This window comes from Coptis chinensis, chromosome 2, assembly GCF_015680905.1.
Source record: "Coptis chinensis isolate HL-2020 chromosome 2, ASM1568090v1, whole genome shotgun sequence".
NCBI classification, from domain to species: Eukaryota; Viridiplantae; Streptophyta; class Magnoliopsida; order Ranunculales; family Ranunculaceae; genus Coptis; species Coptis chinensis.
Window position 1 is genome coordinate 94,200,164 of NC_141457.1, and position 24,948 is coordinate 94,225,111.

Consider the following 24,948-nt stretch of genomic DNA (forward strand, 5'->3'; position numbering starts at 1 on the left):
AGACAACATAGGCCTAGGCCCGCCCCGATGTTGGGAGTTTTGTATGTGGGCATGTAGGTCTAATACATAGTGTATTGCCATGTGTCCATACATATTTTTTTTTTTTTCGATTGTCCATACATAAATCATTGCTAATATTTGTCTCTAATAGGAAACTAAATAAAGTGAGTTTTATTTGCATGATTAACAATAAATTGAACAAAAATAAATATGAAACAAAAAGTGTGCCTGGGATTTAGTATTATTTTTATTTATTAGGCATCTTATTTCCCTCTTTCTCCTACATACTTTGTTTCATGGGTTCATTTGTTTAAACCCCTTGCATTTGTCACCAGTTTATAATAAACCTCCCATATTTGTAAACATCACGATTCCCCCCACCCCCCAACGCCGTCTGACTTCCATCCTAATTCCGTTGGATATTTCATCTAATACCAAAATTACCCCTGAACCAAAGATATAACGGATATTTAACAATAATTTTTTTCAAGTGTAAATAGGAAAAAGACAAAATATAATAACGACTCTTTTTGAAGAATAATTTTGGAATACTAACGGAATTAGGATGGAAGTCATATGGCGCAGGGGAGAGATAAGATGCCCAATAAATAAGAATAATACTAAATCCTACAAAACCACAAATAATATTTCTACAAAAAATTCAACTTAGTTGACAATTTTTAACATTGGCAAAAGATGATTACAAAAACTAGATATTTTGACTATTTATATTTTTTTTTAAAAGTGAATGACAATTTTTATCTAAATTATAGGATATCAAACTGGTTGAATTTTTGTAGATATGTTCTTTATGGTTAGTAGATCATATGCACAAAAAATTAAGTTTTAAATTATTTTGTAGGTGAATTTGTGTGTTGTTTTAAATTTGGTACTTATTTAAAATCCTTTTAGGAGCAGACTGTATATATATATCATCTTTATTTTTTTTATCTTTTAATTTTCTCTTCGTCCATCTCTTTTTAAGAGTTACAAATACATATTTACAGTAGAAGGTGAATTTCCAATTAACAGCTCCCTAAAGTTGTCCCCACTATCCTTGATACTCTCCAATAATGGAAGACTGCAATAACTTTTGTATTACCAGATTTCAATACTGGCCCAAATCAAATTGCAATTAATCTCACATTTCTCTCTTAGATCTGACTTTTGAATTTGCCACGGCTGGTTCTCTCTTAGTCATTGGATTGAAGGTTTATGTGAATTTGGATGTCAACTATATATATCCCCCGATCCCCTCCCTCTTCCTTATCGTAGAAAAGCTAGCTAAATCCTATTTTCTCCCTTCATACAATAATGAATTCATGGCCTTGGACTATTTGTATGTTTGTTTTCTTTGCAATATTTCATTACAATGGATGCTTGGGTTGTTTGGAAGAGGAAAGAGTTGCTCTATGGAAAATAAAAGCTTCAACCGAATGGAATCATACGGATTGTCTTCGTACAGATCGATATATTCCCCCTCTTTGCACTTGGGTTGATGACAAAACAAGTGATTGTTGTACTTGGAAAAGGGTTAAGTGTAGTAATACTACTGGTAGAGTGACCCAACTCTCTCTTGCGTACCTTTTTCTAGATGTTGACGATCAATTTCTAGATGTATCCTTATATACTCCTTTTGAAGAGCTGCAACATCTAAACTTATCAATCAATTTCCTTAATTGGACAATTGAAGGTAAATACGGATGACTCCTCACTTAACAAACGAGCGTAGCCCTTAGACTTCCAACCATTTCCAACTAATTAATTTTTATTTCCCTATGCTATACCTGTAGATCTTGAGAGATTGTCCAACTTGAAAAAACTGGAGGTCTTGGATTTAACATTTAACCAATTCGTCAACATGAGCAATACTGCACCTTCAATTCCAACAAAAGTGATCTTTTCCAACAACAGTGACAAGAGCACTGTTCCGTTTCTGGGCGAACTCAAATCTCTTAAGACTCTTATTCTTAACAATAATAAATTAGTAGGGTCATTATCGAACTTTGACAAAGGTATGTGATCGTACACTTGATTCATTCTTATTGATTTGCTGCCACATGAATAAGCTTTCTGAATCGGGAATACATCTATAATTGATTATTAATTCACGCGTTTCATTATTTTTGCTGCAGTGTTAACAAATTTGAACAACTTGGAATTCCTAGATTTAAGCTACAATATGCTAGATGACTTCCCTGGTAAATGGTTCAGAAATCTCCATAACTAAAATTTCATTTAGTGTATGTAATATTTGACAATTCTAACCTTTTGAATCAATTTTTTAGATTTGAGAAATATGAGCAAATTGAAGATCTTAAATGTGAGTTGGAACAACTTCTTGGGGAGGATTCCTCCATCAATATTGTCTTTGAGTTCTCTGGAGGCTTTATCCTTGAGGGCAACGAATATCAAAGAAGACTCCATATCAAGTAAACCTCTACTAAGTCAATGGCGCTTTCACGATTTTAATATCTAGTCTTTTGGGATTTTAATAACTCTTAACTTTGAATCACTTTTTTTTAGATTTGAGAAATATGAGCAAATTGAAGATCTTAAATGTGAGTTATAACTTCTTCTCAGGGAGGATTCCTCCATCAATATTGTCTTTCAATTCTCTGGAGGCTTTAAACTTGCGAGTAACGAATATCAAAGACTCCATATCAAGTAAATCTCCATCAAGTGTCAACGACACTTTCATTGACTTGTCGTTTTGGATAACATGGTTTATGCTACCCTCACTAGCAACATAATCTCTCATATTCTCTTTATAGGATTTTGTGAATTGACGAAGCTTCAGGAGCTCGATCTGAGTGGGAACAAGTTTGAAGGGATCCTTCCTCCATGTCTCAATAATTTGACGTCTCTTAGAATGGTAGACTTCTCTGATAATCAACTGAGTGGAAACATTCCTTCATCTCTTCTATCTAACCTGACATCTTTAGACTACATTTCACTTAGTGGAAACCAGTTTGATCAGAGTTCCCTATCTTTCATGTCATTGGCTAATCATAAAAATCAATTGAAGGTTCTCGGTTTATCAAACTGTAACCTTAACATGTCAGCAAGTGACCTTCTAAACTTTCTCCATAACCAGTATGACTTGAGAGATGTAGACCTCTCCCATAACAACTTACATGGAAAGTTCCCCACCTGGTTATTTGAAAATAATTCAATGTTAGAAGTTTTAAATTTAAAAAACAACTCAATAAATGGTGATATTCTATTTCCATCTAGTCCTATGGTGAACTTAACCAGGATTGACATCTCCAACAATCAAATTCAAGGGAAACTTCCAACAAATATCGGTGACATAATTCCAGGACTATTTAGTCTAAATTTGTCTAAAAATGGCTTAGAAGGAAGAATTCCTAGCTCATTGGGTAACCTAAAAGACTTATTGATTTTAGATTTTTCGAATAATAACTTCTCAGGAGAAATACCAGAGAGTTTGGCTATGAGTAGTAGCTTAACAGTATTGATACTATCAAATAATAGACTAGATGGTCAAATATCTCCTAATCTTTTTAACATTCCGTTGTGGACTCTACGTCTCAATGGTAATCAATTCACTGGAATTATCCCAAATCTTACTCCATCTCATCCGTCTCAACTATTGACATTGGACCTAAGCCGAAACCTTCTATCGGGTGAAATTCCTACTTGGATAAGTAATTTAACAGAGTTAAGGACACTTGTTCTGGGCAATAATTCCTTTGATGGTCCTATTCCATTAGAGTTCTGCAACTTAGTTAGCATAGAATTTCTAGACCTTTCTCAAAACTACCTTTCAGGTCCCATACCTTCTTGTCTGAACTTAACATCCTTGCAATATATACATTTCCAAGCAAATAATCTCACAGGATTAATGCCAAAGGCATTACTCAGAAGCCCAAACTTAAAGACATTAGACCTTAAGCATAACAACTTATCTGGTAGCATCCCCACTTGGCTTGCCTTACTTTCGAATCTGAGAATTATTCTTTTGAAAGGAAATCATTTGAGTGGTTCAATTCCCCATGAATTTTGTCAGCTGAATAAGATACTTATACTGGATCTTTCCCATAACGCGTTTATTGGACCAATACCTCCGTGCTTCAGCAACATCACATTTGGAAAGAATGGAACTGTTGAACCTGCATTTACCGATCGAATACAAATATCTTATGGCATAGGCACGTATTGGTACCCGAGTCATTTTGATGAAGAAATTAGTGGCGAAAATTCACTTTATCAATACGGAGTACAAGAAGAAGTCGAATTCGTGACAAAAAGTAGGTCTGATTCTTACAGGGGTGACATTCTTAATTACATGGCTGGAATGGACTTGTCATGCAACGAATTCACTGGTGACATACCCCCCGAACTAGGAGCTCTAATTGCAATCCGTGCTTTGAACTTGTCACACAATCAGTTAACAGGATCAATTCCAAAAATCTTGTCAGATCTAAAGAAATTAGAGAGCATGGATTTTTCTCACAACAAATTGAGTGGACAGATTCCATCAGAGCTTATTGGTATAAACACTTTGGCGGTTTTCATTGTGGCCTACAACAATTTATCTGGTCGGGTTCCAGATAAAGCGCAGTTCAACACATTTGATGTATCTAGTTACGAGGGCAACCCGGCTCTTTGTGGACCACCTTTGCAACAGCAATGCAACACCTCAAAAGATCCAGTCATTTCAGTGACACTCAGACAAGCTGGACTAGCAGAGAAGTTTGGGATTGATCCTATCAGCTTCCTTTCAAGTTTTGCAGCTACTTACGTTGTCTACTTGCTGGGATTTGTAATTGTTCTCTATGTCAACCCCAATTGGCGTGGATTGTGGTTCAATTTCATTGATGCATGCTTGAGCTTCATATTTCCATTTTGTTCAAAGTAATCCAATATATTTGAACATCTTGGCAATTTGACATTCCAAGTACCGGTTGTCACATATATTATTTAATCAGGGAAATGCAATTTTTCTTATTTTCTTATGGCATAATATTCACGCTGGAGCTTCTTTTAAGATTAAAAACCCTGTAAATGTGCATAGCTTGAATGACCAATGCAGCTTGTTCATTAAACATCACAACCTACATAATTTCACCAAAGAGTGCGGAAGGTTGAATAAGTTGTGGGTGATTACTTCAGCTCATTTTGTTTCTAATTAATGTTGCTACTTCTACTACTATTCATCACACCAAAAAAAAAATGGTTATGGCATGCACCCAGTTCACTTCAAATTTTACAGAGAAACATAACATATGTGTATGTAGTGAAAGCTAATATGCTATCACATCTTCATGCACTAACATCATTTCTTACTTATTTTACATAAATGTGGTGTCTTGTACTCTTGTACTCAATATATACTTGATGGTTCAGATGCGACGAAGTGAAGCCAACCTCTTCTCAAGATCTTCAACATCAGTAGAACCAGACCTGCATGTTCCACAATCAATTAAAATAAAGAATTAAAGAGAATACGATGATTATATAACAACGTCATAATAGTAGGCAACTTTAAGTCAACTAGGGCAGTGCACTTTCCAATTGTTAACAAGTCCCCAATTGGTGTTAAATATATGGCTTGATGAAACTTACCTTGCCGGGACAACATTTTCAACTTTCTTTGGATGAGATCCGACCTTTAGGAGCTGAAGATAACTGTTAATTATACCAATGAGTTAGGAATATTAAAATATGGCCAAATCCGGCAAAGGGACATCATCAACAATCAAAAGACCAACCTGTGAAGCAATATCTACACCAATCTCGTCAGGCACCTACAGACAAAACATGCAAATCCACATAAAGATAACAGTTGTATTCTATTAAATGTAACTGTAATATATTGAAAAGGCTGATGACTTAGGTATTTGCTAACCTTGTTGGTGAGCTCTTCGTTTCCTCCTCCTACTCATCTTTGTCCAAAGTTTCATCAATTGATTCGATAGCATATCAATCTGCAAAAGAATCATAAATAAAGAGCAATGCAATGTTCTTAACAAAACCCGATAACAAGGCAACATTTCTATAGTATCCTCGGTAATCCCAAACTCCTATAAGATTTCTGGATGGCTTGACACCAATAAATCCTACGAAAGGGTACTATGGAATGGCTTTCTCGACTGTCAACAACAATTAAGATCAGAAAATTATGCCCAAATCTTCATGACAGAGACACACTAAATGCCATAAATTTCTGTGAAGCCCCAAGTGGCTCAGCAAAGCTATGGCGAGATATAAACAACTCAATAAATTAAAAGCTTTTATCTTTTGAATATTGTCGGTGATTTGCTAAGTACTGACTTGTTTTGGAACATTTTATAATATGTAAAACGTCTGTTTCATATAAGGAATACTTGGACAATCACATGATACATGACTTAGAAGCATTTAAATGGTGCATGACAGGAAAGGAGGATCTTACAGTCATGTCCATTAGTGACGACTCCTGAAATTCTTTAATGACTTTTGCTTGCTTCGCAGGTGCCATTTGCTGAAACAAGCCAAAACATAAAATTGATCAATAAGCAACATAAAGACAAACTCAAACAATTGAGAAACTAAGATATGTAGTTCAATTGAGATTTCAATCTCAACTACCACTGCCACTACCCCCAAGAACACATACTTTATTCATGGCTACCATTGCTTTTGTAGCACCTTTCATTCCAGTAGAAATTGCAGTACTAGCATACATTGCCTGCCAGAAACACCAGCATTTAGAGACGTAGAAACCAGCAGAGTTTCATATAGTTTTAAGCCAGTAACAAGGGACCTGAGTGTGAGCTGCTACGCCTCTAATCTGTGCGCACGGCTCCCTTGCAAATTAGTAATCTGCTGACGTAGTCTAACAAGTTGACGAGCCAATATTCTAGTGGCAGCCTGCATTATTCATAGGGTTAATTCGTAGGACATTCAGTCACCATACAGAACCTAGGGTCCCAAATTAGGTCTCGCATCACAATGAAATTAACACATGCCCAAACTGATCCCGACTTGAACTGATTTAAAAACCCGCAAATTGCATCTTTCTGAAGAGCATATATAGGGTTAAGAACGTGTAGGCTATTATACGGGATTCAATCCGAAACATAGGATGAGATTTACAGTAGGTTACTCAACAATCAACCAAAAATTGACTCCAAATTGAGCGCCAGGTTGAGTCTCAATTTGATACTAGTATCAAACTAACTACAAGTCACATTCACACGCGTGATTCTTCTAAATCTATACTTTGTTTAGAAGTCTCCATCTCTCCGCACTCTAACAAAGAAAATAAAATACAATGTCAATTTCTTTTGACAACAATTGTGGCGTTGAACAATGTCACATTCAACTATCAAGAATATTACCAACTGTCATCATCATCACAATTCACAAGCCCTAACACTATTTGATTGTTTTGGTTTTGGCCATATCCATCTATTTCTTTCCTTAACTACTAATCTACTTATTACAAGTTAGCTAGAAGGATATCATCACCAGGACTGAAGGAGAATCATACCTTTTATGGTTGATTACCAATTGGTATCATGTTGCCTCATATGTTTTTGTGAGACAACAACTGATTCGCACCTTAACCCCTTTCAGGTGCAAGATTTACATGTCAATGTTACAACCAACCAAAGAAACTTACATGTCAATGTTACCTGACAAGCAAGATTGCGTGCACTTTTCCCAAATGAAATTCCAGCCAAATCAACACAACTCATTGAAAAACCCCTTTGAGAACTGACATTCTCAAAACCTTCATCGGATAGTAAGTTGTAACAACAACCAATGCTTATCACTGCTTTAATCTCTTCACAGTCCAAAAATGTCCTGAGTTAATAAGAGAAACCAACATTTTAGACTTCAAAGTGCACTAGTATATATATGTCAAACAAGGGAATAACCAACAAACACTAAAGTAAGAGCATTATATCCTACTTGCACCAAAATCCAATGCGAAGGAAGTACACTGGTTTACTGTTTGGCAGTCATGAACGATTTCAAAACATATGGTCACACACTCACACATGTAACAAAACTCACCCACCATTCTATGATTCCTTGGATTCTAAAATCTAGTTTGGCGTAAAGCAAAAAGATATTGAGGAGTTACCTGAGCATTGTTACCGAAAGGTCTCCACAAGCATGAAGTCCGGCAAGAACTAGTGAAGATTTCAAATTAGGAATATCGCATGAAGGAGGTTGTATCCTCACATCTTGCAGTCCTTCGCTCAAATCCTTTTTAATCTCATCTCGCTGTTTACAAATATCTTCACGTGCTATACTGTTACTTAAAGTTTTCAATGCGTCACTTGAGAGAACTTGGAAAGCAAGTGTCTGGGGTAAATTCAATTCCTTGGTTCCTGTTCTGATAAAGCAAAGCATAAAAAATCACTATATGAAGAATGCGTAAAAGGAAGTTTATAAAGCTCATGAAAGGAAATCCAAGGTATACGCATGCCTCTGCAAGGTCTGCTCATGGTGCAGGCCACAGATAAAACAGGGAACGTAATGGATAACTGAAGCATAAATTTAACATAAGCTTGTTTGTTCAGAGACAAGCGAATTCTCTAAAAAGGAAATTAAATTATGCGAGCCACTCAGCCGTTATGACTTTTGGGACTAAGTCTCTAAGGTTCAGCCCCATCAAAGGAGGATTCCAAATTCCAAAACCGCAAATCCAGAAACACATATAAGGTTGTATTGATTTCCACATATACCTTGGATTTCCTTAGTAAAAATAACATCTCACTATATTTTATGACGTACTGAGATTTACGCATTTTAGCTGCATAGTGCTTCATAATTCGTGCTGCTCTTGCACTAGTAACTGTACTATGATGAGAAGAAGCATCTATTCCAACCACATATAACTGGTACTGAAAGTTTAATACTTGTGCAAGATAACCCTGACAGCATCAATTAGACAGTACAGGTGATGACATATCTCCCCAAATAGCAAATCTATCTACAAAGAAGATTTCCCGTCATCTAGCATAAGGTTACTCTCACAGACAAGGATGAGGCTAATTTGGTGCAGCAATTTGTTTTGCACAGTGATAAACACTCAACTTAATTTGTTTGCCATACCAGCCAGTTAGTTGGAATAGATGCAAACTTATATAAATTTAGCATCTCAACAAATACAAATTGAGCAAAAGGAAAATACAAGGACCTGACCAGCACCAATATCAAGTACAGTTTGAGCTTGAACGGTCAGGATTTCCACCTGTTCCATTAAGAATTACTCATTAAGGACGGTGATGTTTAAACCCCTCAAGAGAAAACATAATAGAAGGGGTCTTAATTCTTAATAGTTGACCCAAAGATACCTCCTCAATTTTAAAATAGGAAATCTTAGAACTATTGGAATTGAGTATAAGAGTTGAAAATTGCTGAGTGGTCTTGACAGTTAAAGGGAATTTAGTCTGCTACTCCACTTTATTGGTACTCAGATTTCCTCACATTTGGATTTTATAAAAAGTCATAGGCAGTATGTCTAAAACAATAAAAATGACCTACTTCATGTTTTTTCTTCAGATTCATGCCCTGTGCAAGAACCACATTAACCGTAGTCATATGTAAATCAGGTAACATCTGCAAAAATTATAACGGTCAAAGGTTTATTTCTGTAACGAAGGTATGGTGAAATGGGCTGGGCTGGACCGGGCCAGTCTGCCCCTCAAGCCCTCAAACTACATATCCATCCGAGGTTTTAGGGCCAGACCGGGGTTCAGGCCTTAGGAGAAGAGTGGAAATAAGGATCAATTGCTAAATTTTCAGTTTTGGTCTCTATAATGACTAGTGCATAAGCACGTGTTTTTAAGCCAAACTATTTGTATAAGACCGTGAGTATTCTTAGAACTGCACATCTCCATCATAGCAGAATTGTATTGAAATTTTGAACCATAATACAGAAGCTATTAAGTTAGAGCAAGGTTCAAAATATCATCGATATATCCGATATATTGCCGATATATATCGGTATTTTGGTACACCGACATCGATATTTCCGATATATATCCACTGAATATAGAACTCTTTTTTTCCGATATATATCGGAATTTCCGATATAACCCTTTATATCGCCGATATAATCGATATATATGATATTTACGATATATATCGGTTGACTTTTTTACTATTTTTTAATATAAATCCGATATTTCTAATATATTTCCGATATTTCCGATATTATATGTCCGATATTTCTGATATTTTAAATATTTTGGAATAGTCACCCAAAAAAATGGATATATCCGATATATCCGATATATATCGGTTTTTGGGTACACCGATATATTGATCGATATCGATATTTTGAACCTTGAGTTAGAGTACAGAGACAAAAGTCAGAAAAGAACGTCTAAGAAAAGACTAAAGTTTATGCACATACATATGCATATACAAAACAGTCACATAATATTGACCAAAGTCTTGTTGTATTGAGACTCCAGGTTGCTGCCAAGGTTCCTCCAAAAACTTATTAAATCTGTAACTCCAGTGGCTCTATCTCTCTCGTATCTTTACTATATAAAAAATGTGGTCGAAAGTAACAGTGACTTTTGGTAATGCGTCAGGGGGCAAAGTTGTAATTTAACATTTTTTAAAAATATTTTTTGTTTTTTGAAAGGTAAAACGGTAGTTTCATTTTTTTAAATGTTTTTAAAGCCGGTTTTCAAAACTGGTGGGCCAGTATGTTTGTGGAAAGTTGGACAAACAGGGCTATAATGGTAAATTCACTCTTAAATTAGTATTTTTTTGTCAATTGGTGGGACCCTCCATGTTGAGAAAATGCAACATGTGTTTTTACACGTGCACAAGGCTAGTGTGTGTGTATATATATATATATATTACCGTATTTTCATTACCATAGATGCGTCGTGCCTCCCCAACTTCAACTGGTGTATTTTGCTTCAGCTGATGCTTAGAAACGGAACAAAGGGCAACTAGTAGATAACGGGCAACTAGTGGATAACCGGGGGGGGGGAGGGAATTCGACGTGATGTTGATAATATATAGGGTGCGACATCCAATAATTCACCTTTCAATTATTATTTCCTTCCTCTTAATATCACTTTAACCAAGTCAAGTTTGAATAGTCTCAACTCGTAATAACCTCTTATACGTTACAAGACTTCAAAGTCATATAATATCTCATATCAAGAGTCAGGACCAGTCATCTAACAAAACCAGTCACTTATTTCATTTTTCCTCTTAATTAATAGGGTCCAAACCTCCCACTTTTGTCACCACTTTTGAATAAACCCCCCACATTTGTAAACATCACAATCCCCTCCCCCGTTTCCCCCTGCTCTGTCTGACTTCCATCCAAATTCCGTTGGTATTTCACATAATACCAAAAGTATCCCGTAGTTCTGGGGGTTTTTTTTTTAAGTGATAATCTGATAATAATATTCAAAGAAAATTGCTAACATATTGTCATTACCGAAAGCATGATCGAGATATTAACTATGATTAGAGCATTGTCTGGACATGAGATGCAACCTTTACATCATAGACTTGTTTATTTATTTATTTTCTCTTTTTTACTTCTCACCATTGTGTGGTAAGCACAACAAAGGTTCGGCTTAAGGAAATAAAGTAATGAGCCTACCTATTTGATCATTTTGATGCGATGTTGAAAAGTGGATCTGAGTTTTGAAAAGTTGTATTAACTGGATCGGCTTGGTGGGTTCGTGGAGGTTGGCTTCAAACGGTTTTAAAGCTTGATTTTGGTTTAAATGAAGGGCCGTGGTATTGGCACCCCCATAAATGGTACTACCACCCCTTTGACCAATTCAACGGTACTAGCACCCCTCCATTAAATACACAAAAAATACTAACGGCAAGCACCTGCCGCGGGATCGCACAATCCACGACATCGGGTTGCCGTGAGATCTCATATCCCGCGGAAGATAACTGCCGTGGGTCTTTTTTTTAATAGTCACCGTAAAAAAAATTAGCTGTCGCTAGATGATTTTGTTTACTAAAATGTAGTCTTTGCTTGTGTTAATTATCAAAACTCTTCTTCATTAATTTGATCACAAAATTTTCTTATAGCATATGAAAATATTTGCCGCGAGATAACAAAATTATGGCTCGATTGTATAGTTTTGGTGTTGTTCTTGGAGTGTATAAAGAAACTTTAAAGAAGAAAATGAGGTATCTATATGTCGTGTGTGTTCAATACGCAAAATTTGAAGTGAAAAAAAACAAAAAACACAAAAAAACTATGCTGCGACAACTGCCTGCCGTGGGATATGGGATCTCGCAGCAACCCGATGCCGTGGATTGTGCGATCTCACGGCAACTGCTTACCGTAGAACTATGAACATGTGGGGTGTAAAAGGACATATAAGGAATAACCATTATTGTTTCACTTTTTGTCAAAGGGTGCTAGTCCCATTTATTGGGGTGTCAATACCTTGCAATTCTTCGAAATTCAAAAATTAACTCCGCTCATCAACGAGTGGGTTTACCACTACAACCAATAACTTTATTGGGTAAATTACTAATATAATGACCACTCTGGTTGTAATACTAATTGTGTAATAAAGGAGTAGCTTATATATATATATTATAGTCTAAAAAATATATGCTTCAACCCACTGGTTGGACCATTAACTCACTAGTTGGACTGTTAACCCACTGACCCGGTCCTCTTGCTGGGTTGAGGTCTGGGTTGGGTTTGATAACATTGCTTTTTAGTCATTTTTTCTTTCTAAATAATGTTGCTACTTCTACTACTATTCATCACACCACAAAAAAAAACGTTTATAAAAGGCTATGACATGCACCCACCAATTTACTAGAAATTTTACAGAGAAAAAGAACATATGCATGTAATGAAAGTTTATAAATGGCTATCTCATCTTCATGCACTCACTTCATTCCGTACTTATCTAATTATGACCCATTGTCGTGTAGACACAATTGCACAGGACCTGGAAAAATTAGACGTGATGTTGATAATAGGATGCAACATCCAATAATTAACATTTCAATTCTTTTTTCCTTCCTCTTAATATCACTTTAACCAAGTCAAGTTTGAATAGTCTCAACTCGTAATAATCTCTATACGTTACATAAAACTTCAAAGTCAAATAATATCTCATATCAAGAGTCAGGAGTCAGGATGCAATTGCACAGGACCTGGAAAAATTAGACGTGATGTTGATAATAGGATGCAACATCCAATAATTAACATTTCAATTCTTTTTTCCTTAGTCTTAACTCGTAATAACCTCTTATACATTACATAAGACTTCAAAGTTAAGTAATATCTCATATCAAGAGTCAGGAGTCAGGATCAGTCATCTAACAAAACCAGTCACTTATTTCATTTTTCTTCTTAATTAATAGGGTTAGTTCAAACCCCCCACTTTTGTCACCACTTTTGAATAAACCCCCCACATTTGTAAACATCACAATCTCCTCCCCCCTCCCGTTTCCCCCTGCTCCGTCTGACTTCCATCTAAGTTCCGTTGGTATTTCACATAATACCAAAAGTATCCTGTAAATCTATTTATTTTTTTTTAAGTGACAATCTGATAATAATATTCAAAAGAAAACCGCTAACATATTGTCATTACCGAGCGGATCGAGATATTAACTGCGGATCGAGCATTGTCTGAACATGAGATGCAACCCTTATATCATAGACTTGTTTATTTATTTATTTTCTCTTTTTTACTTCTCACCATTGTGTGGTAAGCACAACAAAGGTTCGACTGAAGGAATAAAGTAATGAGCCTACCTATTTGATCATTTTGATGCGATGTTGAAATTGGATCTGATTTTCGAAAAGTTGTATTAACTGGATCGGCTTGGTGGGTTCGTGGAGGTTGGCTTCAAACGGTTTTAAAGCTTGATTTTGGTTTAAATGAATGGGAAGTGCAGACCAGTTGAAAAGGGTCCGATCCATTTAAATAGTATATCTGTATGTCTAGCTGCGGTTCTTTGTTAAATCCAGACGGTTTAAGCATACTGGACTGACCCAGTAATCCAGTTTTGCAATTCTTCAAAATTCAAAAATTAACTCTGCTCATCAACGAGTGGGTCTACCACGACAACTGACAACTTTCTTGGGTATATTACATCTTTGAACCTTGGTTACTAGCAAAAGCACCCTTGGTTACTAGCAAAAGCTTATAGTATAATGACCCCTCGGGTTGTAATACTGATTGTGTAATAAAGGAGTAGCTTATATATATTACTAGTGAATGCCCGTGCCAGTCGGCACTCTAGACACATTGCTTTTGAACAACACCCCAAGAGAGACCATCTCTATGGTAGCATTGGATCGATGATATAACCATTTCCAACAGATTTTATACTTCATAACCATTTCACGATACTCAAGTGAGTTTAATTATTGCAATTCTATGTATTTCATTTCTCACAAACCAACTCATTACACATACCCTTATACATTCATTAATTCAAGACATATATGCTCGAATGAGAATGATGAAAATAAAGGAGAGAGTCTTCAATTAAGAGCATCATCATTTTTTTTTTTTAAAAAAATAAAAATTTCAAGTAGTCTCCCTTTGTATTTTCAACATTTCAAAACCTAAATCTGTCATAACACGAAAATCAAACAATACAATTCTCATAGATCAACCATACCAAAATATATAACTTCATATTTATACATAACACAAATTACTTCTAAAACTAAAAGACAACTCATTAAATATTAAAGAAGACTTTGCATAATTTTGCACTGGGCTAATTCTAGTAATGAAATAGAAAAATAAAATAAAATAAATACTCCACTCCAATTTATCGAAGTTCCTCATTTCTCTCATTCTCCCTTTATGCATACTTTTCACACCATTCTGCTACCATATGGATAAATCGCCCATAGAGCAAAGACTACAATCATGTTGTTGAAAAATTATGGCAATTTAACTTTGTACCGCAAAACAAACCACATACACATGATTTTTTAGACTTGATACATTTAGCATATTGTTTACAAAAGAGATGGTTCTCAAAATAAAATAATCTCTATTCTTATTTTTTTAAGTATCCACGCTTATCATAAAAAAACCTACCATAAAACTTACATAGCATATATATGGATACAACATATTCTTTAATTTCTAAACCAATAAAAGTAACATTCTTTAATTTCTCACTCACCTTTTCTCATTGGTATCGATGTTCTTAGAGAAGAACTTACGGGTATCATAACGACATTTGTGGTACAATTTCTTGCATTAGGTGGAAGAAAAACGGATATTCTTTTGAAGAAGTACATCCGGACATGGCCACATAGAGTTGCCCATGATGATCGAAAAAACCGGTGTCCTCAAATCAATGCCAACATATTTCACCGACCGACCTTGCGACTTATTAATTGTCATGGCATAAGCTAGTCGAACAGGAATTGTCGTCTTGATAGTTTGAAAGGCAACTCTGAATTTGAGGGAGCGGAGATATTCTTAGGATGAGTACCGATTTCCAGCTTTCTCTCGGTCAAAATTTTGGCTTGAAGGACTTTATCGCACATTGAAGCACCATAAGTCGCGGTCCCATTGCAAAGGCCATCTTTAGGTGCTATGTTCTGAAAGCAACATTATAGGGCATCCGTGTTTTAACTTGAGATTGAAAGGTGGTAAGCTAGAAAGGTCGAGGGAGTTCAGTAAACTTCGGTGGGATAGTGAGCCCCACTTGGATTATCAATATCATCTTCGATAATTTTATCCGCTTGACCAAATACTCAAGCCGCTTCACCGGAAACAAATTCGGTGCAACCTCATTAATTGCACTCACATCATCATTACGGGCAGCAAGAATAGTGCGTCCGGTTAAGAAATTTGGAGGCGGTGTGTCCATAACATCCATTGGGGATAGAGAGAATATGAGTTCTTGGATATTGGTACACTTGCGGATTCCATTCGCAATTGCACGCATTCTTTTGGGATTCGAACCAATCTAAATGAATCAAAGCAAAAATGAATTCATTAGTTTCTAAAATAGTTCGTTTATATATGGAACTAATAGAGAAAACCATTATAATTAGAAGGCATTAATAACACACCTCCAACAAAAATCGGCTTAATTCGACATTCGGACTCCGCCATTTCAAGCCGCATGTTCGTACCAAGTGCAAAACTTCTAAATAACTCCAAAGGAAAGAGCCGTAGTGATGCACCAACAAATTGCTCTCTCTCGCCTAATTGGTATAACGGTAGTGTTTGTCGAAAATCACCACCAAGAACCAGAAGTGATACCACCAAATATCTTCTTGTTTCCGCAAATATCTTGAAGTGTTCTATCTACGGCCTCAACACAATTATCTATGTTGCATGGGCACCTCGTCCCAAACAATTAGTTTTGTTTCTTTAAATAGGTCGCAAAGGTCGGAATGTTTAGCAAAGCCCAAAAAGTGGTATCCATCACATCAATTGGAATTTTAAATGTAGAATGAGCGGTCGCCCACCCAGATAATAACAAAGATGCAATTCGATGATGCCACCATGATAACAATAAGGCCCATGTCTTTGCGTGCCTTTGCAATTGTATTATACAAAAGTTTTTCCCTGTACCCTTTTGCTCCATTCAAAAAGAAAAGTTTGCCCTTGTCACCATATAATCGATCCGCCACAAGTGTAAGCATGAAGTTGTTCGTCATTAAGACGACTCACATCAACTGCGACCTCTTCTCCTATGCCTTCATCTTTGAAGTTGGCGTTGCTCCCAAATGAGCCTATTGCCAACAATTTTGCTCAATCCTCCTTTTGCTTTGGCATGGGCGGAAATCTTCCAATGTCTTCCCAGATTCTAAAAGGATTTGTTCCACCAAATATAAGCCGTAATCGTTATTTGCTCATCGGTTGGATCCGGGATGCCATGTTTTGTTCGGCCGGTCCAAGATCATCACATATACTCGATGCAAATTTGCTCCAAAGTAGATCCGGGTCAGAACGGATGACACTCTAAAAGAATTACACAAAACAACCTTCGCAGTTGATATCCGTTTTCATTATCGCCTCTTCTAGGCATTGTATCCACTCATCATCACTTCCAACAGCCCACGGGAAATACATGCTTCTTTGTATGTGTTGTACACGGTATCACCAACTTTATAAAGATATGCAAAGGAGGTAGGCCCTTTTAATGATGAAGTAGCAAAGCGTAGATAAAACCCTCTCCCCGCATTAGGGCTTGCAAAATACATCCTACCAATGGAAGGTCCCCGAAGTCCTAGGAGTCCACTCTTGAGAGTCTTTGTGAAAAACATAGTGTCGTGGAAATTCTTGATAGGTATATGCTCGTGCATCACGGATCTTCATCACAACGTTTAAAGAAAGTCTGTGGAGTGTTGAAGTTGGTCTCGGCTCGGCAAGAATTGCATCCATAGGATCTTTGCTATTGAAAACAACCCTATGCATACCTTCCAAATGAAGCCAATCGTTGGACACTTGGAAACTCTTTATGCATTGGATTCGAAATAGATGTCATGCGGCTTACGGTTGGTCCAATGTACCTTGCATCGATATATTTTGAATCTCATCATTTGTTCCACACCACCATTTTTTTTGTTGTCATAGCCTTTGTAGATGTACTTGTTAATATATTTAACGGCTTTTTGACACGATGCACAAACTTCAACATTGATATGGCGATCAAACATTTCGCACGGATATGCATTATAGGGAACAACATCTCCATTATCAACTTTAACCATTTTATTCTTCCTCTTCACAAAATATTTCTTGCCGATTGTCGCGCCGGTAAATGGAGTACCCTTTTTATCCATAATTGTTTCCTCCACAAACTCTTTGGATAGCCTTTGGTGCATCGACCATTTTCCATACATGAAGCACTCGGATCTCGATCACCAGGGGCCATGAACCATGCACTTCTTCACCTGTTTCAAACAATGCGGGGTGGGTGTGGTCGAGGCCGGGAATTCAAAGACATACAAATTTATCCACTTGCTCATTGTTTTGAATCTTATCATCACGCCACGAGAAATAAAAGGCAATGCATGTGTATTGGAAGACCGCGCTTCAAATTCAATGGTATAAACATATGCAACCACCCACCCGAAGATATCATTCTTCAAGATTTCTTTCATAATTGCTTTTCGTTTCATTTCGAATACCGTGCAACTATTCGGGCCGAAGTGTTGAAGTTTGGTGTTCCTTGAGCGCATCTTTAATTTCCTCGCCAATTAGGGTTTGCGATCCACCGTAAGAAAGAAAAATATCCGGGTGCTTATAGTGTCGGGTGATAGCCATTGAATCTGAAAAATCTCGCGACATGTGCCTTGGACTTCCAACATGCGAGGAAGGCAAAATGAACCGTTAGCCAATTTGATCGGGACTTAATCCCTCAAGTGCAACATCTGTCAAGCACTTGTACACATCCGAACGGATGGTGTCTTGATTTAGTCTAATATATCGCAGACGGTTTACGTTCATATGCAGCCCAAGCATCAACCAAAAATTCATGCAACAATTTACACCCCAAGAAGATGGATGAGTACTCGTGGGTCATTCAAACAAAGCGGTAGGCGTATAATACAATAATTGGGTGAGTCTTGCATTGCTTGGAGCATTTCTCTTGACGCCCCACAACTTTAAATCGTGACCAACCCAAATCCCCATAAGGAAACGAAGAACATAATGCAAAGGCAAATAAACGGGATGACATTCGCTTTATCCGTTCCAACTCATGCCCTCCTCTCAGCGAGAAGTACAATATCACGATGGCATCAACCTTACTCCCATCTCCGGGCAATATCACTGCGATCTCATCGGTTGTTGGAAGATTGTACCTTCGTCTATCGAACGCGGATCATAGTGTAGATGGACCGGAACATTGTTATTTTCGGAAGCATTTTTCAGTTAAAACCTCAAATGCTTGCTTATAGATATCACAAAACTTGTGGGTCCGGAGTAAGAGTTTCTTGTATAGTTTTCAACACTTCCCTTGACAAATTCGGGTTGCGATTGTGGCGGTGATCCAAAGCAGCTAGGGGATCATAAATATAAAGTTGCGAAAACTTAGGTTCCATCCCCGGATCAGGCAACAATGAACCGATTTGGTGCATGACTCCCTCCCCATGGACGTTGAATGAGGTTGGACCACGCCCATAAATAACACACGATCGTTAAATTTGCAACCAAGACCGGTAAAGGCATTACACACATTGTATTGCGAATCTGCTCCACGGAATAATCTTGCACGTTTATTAGATCCTTCGAATAAAGATTTAAGTGCCGGAGGCAGTGGAGAAAGAAGCGGTAGCTTAACTTTTCCTTGTAAACAGCAAGTTCCAAATAAAGGTCGGTTGTGCCTTGATTTCGATAACTGTTCATCTTTCCAATGAAGGGCCGAACAAAATGGACAAAGAACATCCATCTTTCCCAAAAGTGGCGATTTGAACCGGAAGCGCATGACCTCTATTAGAATTAAGAATTTCTTCTTCACTTTTCAAATCTAGTCATATCATGATCAACACCAAAAATAGACCTATGATATATCACGTTTTACGATATGTTGAAACCTAACATAAGAGTGAGAATTTAAGCTTTAACTTACATAGTGTTATCCTCACAACTTTGCATTGTTACATCTTTTGGATCGAGGTCGGCTTTCTCGTAAGAGATATCATACATTGATGAAGATGACCCAACTTCGTGACGTTGACCTCGTCTTCTTAAAGGAATCTGCAATGTAATCGGACATAACATCTTTTTCTCTCGTCTCCGATTTTGTTGTGCTATAGTAATTTGATCGTGATTTAGAGGCACTTGCATTTCCCTTTTCTCTTCAAGACGTTGCCAGGCAAACAGATCTCCGATTAGGAGTGCAATAGATCTTTGATTGGGAGGCCAACAGATAACATATGGGAACCGTAATAAAACTTCGATTAGGAGGCATAACATATAGCCTAGTGAGAACTGCAGTGGATCTTCGATTAGGAGGCACAAATGAGATAGCCTATTGGGAGCTGCAGAATTTTCGATTAGGAGGCACAACAGATAGTCTATTGGGAGCTGCATTAGATCTTCGATTATGAGGCACAACCGATGGAGAAGGAGTAGATCTTCGATTATGAGGCACAAACAGATGGAGAAGGAGTAGATCTCGATTATGAGGCACAACCGATGGGAAGGAGTATATCTTCGATTATGAGGCACATCAGATGGAGAAGGAGTAGATCTTCGATTAGGAGGCACATATACTAAATTGGGGGGCGTAGCATATCTTCGATGGGGAGGCACATATATCGGATTGGGAGGCGTAACAGGATGTCGTCTTTGTGTGGAATTGGATCGCGGTGAATTAACGACTCCTTTCCCTCTCTTTCATTTCTCCGGTTTGTGGTAATGAAGTCGCGACCTAAGATACACCCGTTAATATGTTGATATAGTTGTACTCGTAAATAACAAACAATCAATATAATGATAGATATGTAACTGGACAAATATATATGTGTGAACAAATATATGTGTGTGATAGACAAAGTGAAATCACATATAATAGTATTTCATCATTGCAATTAAATTCGCTCTTGCACGATTGAATTGGCTCTTTCACCATGATTGCCTAGGAAGGAAATTATGAAAAGTTAAATGGTATAATAATTGAAATGATGGTTTAATAAGGGGAGTTCGAGAACAAAAGCGGGGTGAAATATTATACCGAAATATTGGTTTAGGGATTTCTAACCAACTTATGTGAAACTCAAGAGAAGCTTATGAATATCCTCCGAACAAAAAATCAAATTAAGTTCAAACAATGTTGTAATAGACCGATTTTCATGATAGACAATATTCAAATGACATTTCGATTCCGTAGTGAAATAACAAACAATCAATATAATGATAGATATGTAACTGGACAAAAGCGGGTGAAATATTATACCGGAATATTTTTGTGATGAATGAATTAGAAACAAAATTGAGTCGAAAGGGATTATGACTACTTACGTTAAAACCACACTAACCGAGGTGTTTTGGCACTTTTGCGGTAGATTTCTTGATCATCTTGATGATATCATCCGTGCCATTAAAAGTGAAAAAAATATATTATGCTTTGCAATTTCCAAAGAACAAATGCAAGTGCCAAAGAGTCGAGCAGTGGTAGGACAATAAACCCTCAAATTCACCCAAAATTGGTCTTCTTTGAGATTGACAATTGAAATTGAATTCTCTCAAAAATCCTAGTAGGCTCTCCAAGTGTTTACAATGCCAACCAATATGAGGCACTAAAGGAATAAAAGAAGTGTGAATAAATTTAGACTGCAACCATCTAAAATGCTAAAGATTTTATTTCTATACTGACAACCTAAGCACCACAAAATGACATGAAAATTAGATAAAATTAAATGGAAATCAATAAGAATATATTATGTATTGATACTTTTATTTAGAACTAAACAAATATAACTGGGGAAGACAACAATGATATCAAGAATTAACATAACTTAACTTTGTCAACCATTTGTTTTGAATATGATCCCACGGCCTTGTCCATGGTGACTACGCACAAATTAGAATAACAACATTCAAAACAACAAATGCCTATGTACCTACTACCTATCTCATACAACTTACACGTACTTATTTGTACGAAGCGCATGGAATGAGTTCCTAATATCACATATATGTAGGAGCATTAAAAAGCAATGAACAAAACCACGTACATCAGTATACTTCAAAACACTAACTCCTAAGTAACCCATGAACCCTAAAACAAATCATCTTCTGCTTCTCAACTCTCTTCCAAACAATTAACTCAGTCAATAACACCACCACCAACGACTCAATAAGCTATTACTACAACCGGTCCTTTTGGTAAAATCCCACTTTGTAATAATGGCTACCTTTTTTTTTTTTTAATTAATAGCTCCATAAGAACATGTGAAAACAACTCAGTTTATCTCATGGATATACAGAACACATACATCAAATACAAAATTCTTACCAACCTCACAAATGAAGTCTATGCCAAATGAAGTCTCTTTGGTTGTGGCCCTATTATTCCTCCTTTATTGGTTCAAGACCAGGTTATGAAGAAAAGGGGGGACTGTTAGGTGAAATTAAATTCAAATTCAAATGTTGGTAATCACAACATCAATTCTTTCCCTCAAGTGTTGCTCCTTCGTAACTTAGTGACTGGGAGTCGTAATCGCTGTGGACTGGTCAAGACTTTGAAAGTAGTTAGTGACTGGGAGTCGTAATCGCTGTGGACTGGTCAAGACTTTGAAAGCAACTACTTCCTTCTTCCTTGTCTAGAGCTTCAATTCGGATGATAAGTTCGTACTCAAGCAGCTACTATAACCAACCTCACAGATGTCAGGTGGCTAATGTGGGTGAACTGCAAAGCAACATTAGAAGATAAAGCTATCTACATGTGATGGTGCAATGTTTCCACATTTCAACATACCAGTTTCAAATACATTTAGAGAACCGTTTTTACGTGTCTAAGACAGAGTGCAAATAGTGTATATGTGTGACTGGTTGTTGACTGAAGCTGCAATGTTTTAAATTGCGACATGGATCACTAAAGAGTCTATGAACAATTCTGACAACTTAAACCCTAATATAATAACAAAAACAATATTGTCCACCTTGGGCTCATTATAACATCATAACATGATTAAAAAAACAAACCTTGATCATTCTAAGTTTCGTACTTACTTGAATCGATGAATATTCAACCCTTCATCTTTACTTGAATCGAAAAGGTTCAGTTCAGATCGAAAAGGTTCAGTTCAGATTTTATCTTTACTTGAATCGAAAAGGTTCAGCTCAGATTTTACTGTTTGCAGCACCTTGCTTTCAAAGAGGGGGAAGAGAAGGGTATTTCTAAAGAGAAATTGTTGGGTTTTGCACAACCGTTAGATTTGTCTAAAAAGATCTTGACCGTCCTTTGTTTATTATTTTGTCCTGTAGCGCCAAATAAAACCTTAGCTTATTATATAGATAACAAACAAATAAACTCACTTGACAGGACATGGCAATATTTTGTATGTTTGAGACGATCTTTGGTCAATGTACTCAAGAAAATACACAACAAACTGCATAACTGTGAGACCTGAGTTTGAAACAAAATGCTCAGAGTTCTCTGTGAGTAATGCGAGACGACGGCTGTGTGAAGAAAATTAAGAGCACCAAAATATCACAAAAGAGGGCGGGATTTTTATGCATTTCGTAAAACTACCAATGGACATAAACAATCAGGTATTAAATAGTAGAATGGAACTAGCACTGAAACAGATATCCAATATGCCAAATACCCACAAATTAATCATCCACATCTTCATTGTTGAAACTCACGATCTCTGCTTGTTTGCAGGCATTCCGAGAAAGACCTAGAGTGCTGATTCATTTTTTATTTTATTTTTATCGGTTAGAGTGCTGATTCATTCTCTGTCCAACATGGTTCCAGCAATCTCCAAAACCATTCGAAGGAGCAAATTCCAATGCACCGGTGCTTGTTGCAACAATAGCTGAAATGTTATGAAAGACGTATTATTATTTAAATTTCTCTTTTATCTTTCTATATAACTACACAGCCCATTTCTTCTTCCTCCAATTACAAACACACTGCTAGTCTCTGTCCTTCTATATTTTGTTTTTTTTTTCTTTTTATCCAATCACCAATTACAAATGCGTCTTTCTCGTTTTATCTTCTAGTTTTCTCTTCATTGATCTCTTTATACAAGTTACAAATGCATATTTGCAATAAAAGGTGAATTTCCGGTCCTATTATTACACCAATTAAAAGCCCTAAAGTTTGCCATAACAATTTAACTAAAACAGTGAAATTGACGGTTATGGGTATTGGAATTAACCTGTTCAAAGGAGAAATTAAATAAAGAAGAAACGAGATCTTTACTACAATTGAGAAAAGCATTCAAGACTTGGTTTTGACTTTGCCACGGCTGGTTCTCTCTTAGTCATTGAATTGAAGGCCATCTCGCGTTTGTGTGAATTTGGATGTCAACTATATATATCCCCCGATCCCCTCCCTCTTCCTTATCATAGAAAAACTAGCTAAATCCTATTTTCTCCCTTCATACAATAATGAATTCATGGCCTTGGACTATTTGTATGTTTGTTTTCTTTGCAATATTTCATTACAATGGATGCTTGGGTTGTTTGGAAGAGGAAAGAGTTGCTCTATGGAAAATAAAAGCTTCAACAAAATGGAATCTTACGGATTGTCTTCATACAGATAATCGAAATCCTCCTATCCCCCCTTTTTGCACTTGGGTTGATGACAAAACAAGTGATTGTTGTACTTGGGAAAGAGTTGAGTGTAGTAATACTACTGGTTTGTCACTGAACCATCGGTTTTAAACTTCCTTCTTAAAACCCATTTGCTTCCTATAGTCTTGCAACAAGGAGGCAAATCAACAAGCTCTCAAGTTTGTTCTCCATGAGAGAATCAAGCTCACTCTGTATGGCTTCTCTCCAAAAATCAGAGTCAGAAGATGCGAGAGCTTCTTAAATAGAGGAGGGATCTTCTTCTAAAGCAAAAGTGACAAAATCGGGTCCCAGTTCCTTAGCAACCCTTACTCTCTTACCTCTTCTCGGTTCAGATTCTGTAACAGTGTCTCTGTCATGTAATTTAGATATATAAGTGTCAGAAACATCAGAAGTAGGTGCCTTGGAGGAAGACGCACCCCCACTATTTCTAGATAGGTATGGAAACCTGTCTTCAAGAAATTCAGCATCAGATGATTCAAACAAGACATTAGTATTCATATCTAGAAACCTGTAGGCCTTACTGTTCTTAGCATAGCCTAGAAAGACACACTCATAAGCTTTGCTCTCAAGCTTTAAGATCTTGGGATCATGCTTCCTTACAAAAGCCAAACATCCCCATGTTCTGAAGTAACTCAAATTAGGCTTCCTATTCTTCCATAGCTGATAAGGTGTAACCTTCGTCTTAGAATTAGCAATTCTATTCAGCACATAG

At 36.8% G+C, this 24,948-nt stretch overlaps 3 protein-coding genes and 2 long non-coding RNA genes across 13 annotated transcripts in view; 2 read left to right on the forward strand and 3 right to left on the reverse strand.

The window, feature by feature from the left end:
• LOC147519134 (vacuolar protein sorting-associated protein 2 homolog 2-like) overlaps positions 1-24,948 on the reverse strand; it is a 51,484-nt gene that overhangs the window by 16,671 nt on the left and 9,865 nt on the right. For 3 of the 9 annotated variants that reach the window (XR_015212010.1, XM_086590827.1, XM_086590821.1), the window contains one exon: positions 5,184-5,430. The exons of 2 other annotated variants lie outside the window; for them this stretch is intronic. Coding sequence is in view for 3 of the 7 variants with exons in the window: in XM_086590821.1 (XP_086446947.1) it covers positions 5,370-5,430 (61 nt within the window). In the remaining 4 variants the exon portion in view is untranslated. Of the gene's footprint in view, positions 1-5,183; positions 5,431-5,592; positions 5,775-24,948 lie in introns of those variants that run through there. 4 more of the 9 variants (XM_086590825.1, XM_086590824.1, XR_015212012.1 and 1 more) reach the window with 4 other exon arrangements.
• Positions 935-24,279, forward strand: LOC147519135 (uncharacterized). The gene is made up of 2 exons (XR_015212059.1): positions 935-1,211; positions 23,938-24,279. It is a non-coding gene; the product is annotated as an uncharacterized LOC147519135 (long non-coding RNA).
• LOC147519136 (cuscuta receptor 1-like) lies at positions 1,209-4,982 on the forward strand. Its single transcript, XM_086590809.1, has 6 exons — positions 1,209-1,693; positions 1,794-2,015; positions 2,136-2,201; positions 2,289-2,432; positions 2,527-2,667; positions 2,775-4,982. The coding sequence occupies exons 1-6, from the start codon at positions 1,315-1,317 to the stop codon at positions 4,883-4,885; spliced, it is 3,063 nt and encodes a 1,020-aa protein (XP_086446935.1). The 5' UTR covers positions 1,209-1,314; the 3' UTR covers positions 4,886-4,982.
• LOC147519137 (uncharacterized) lies at positions 6,310-15,915 on the reverse strand. The gene is made up of 8 exons (XM_086595018.1): positions 15,736-15,915; positions 9,511-9,585; positions 9,321-9,416; positions 9,169-9,217; positions 8,102-8,351; positions 7,647-7,818; positions 6,626-6,697; positions 6,310-6,490 (listed from the first exon to the last, which is right to left on the reverse strand). Exons 1-8 carry the CDS (start codon positions 15,913-15,915, stop codon positions 6,362-6,364), a joined length of 1,023 nt encoding a protein of 340 aa, XP_086451144.1. The 3' UTR covers positions 6,310-6,361.
• On the reverse strand, positions 21,941-23,954 carry LOC147519138 (uncharacterized). Its single transcript, XR_015212057.1, has 3 exons — positions 23,819-23,954; positions 22,662-23,473; positions 21,941-22,338 (listed from the first exon to the last, which is right to left on the reverse strand). It is a non-coding gene; the product is annotated as an uncharacterized LOC147519138 (long non-coding RNA).

Excerpts from the sequence above, each read along its gene's own strand:
- LOC147519137 (XM_086595018.1), bottom strand. The coding sequence starts at position 15,915 with ATGCGTGCAATTGCGAATGGAATCCGCAAGTGTACCAATATCCAAGAA. Across the intron at positions 8,352-9,168 it reads TGTACTTGATATTGGTGCTG|GAACCAAGGAATTGAATTTA; the intron begins GTCAGGTCCTTG and ends TTATCAGAACAG. Across the intron at positions 7,819-8,101 it reads CTTTCGGTAACAATGCTCAG|GACATTTTTGGACTGTGAAG; the intron begins GTAACTCCTCAA and ends TTATTAACTCAG.
- LOC147519136 (XM_086590809.1), top strand. The coding sequence starts at position 1,315 with ATGAATTCATGGCCTTGGACTATTTGTATGTTTGTTTTCTTTGCAATA. Across the intron at positions 1,694-1,793 it reads CCTTAATTGGACAATTGAAG|ATCTTGAGAGATTGTCCAAC; the intron begins GTAAATACGGAT and ends CTATACCTGTAG. Across the intron at positions 2,016-2,135 it reads ATTATCGAACTTTGACAAAG|TGTTAACAAATTTGAACAAC; the intron begins GTATGTGATCGT and ends TTTTTGCTGCAG.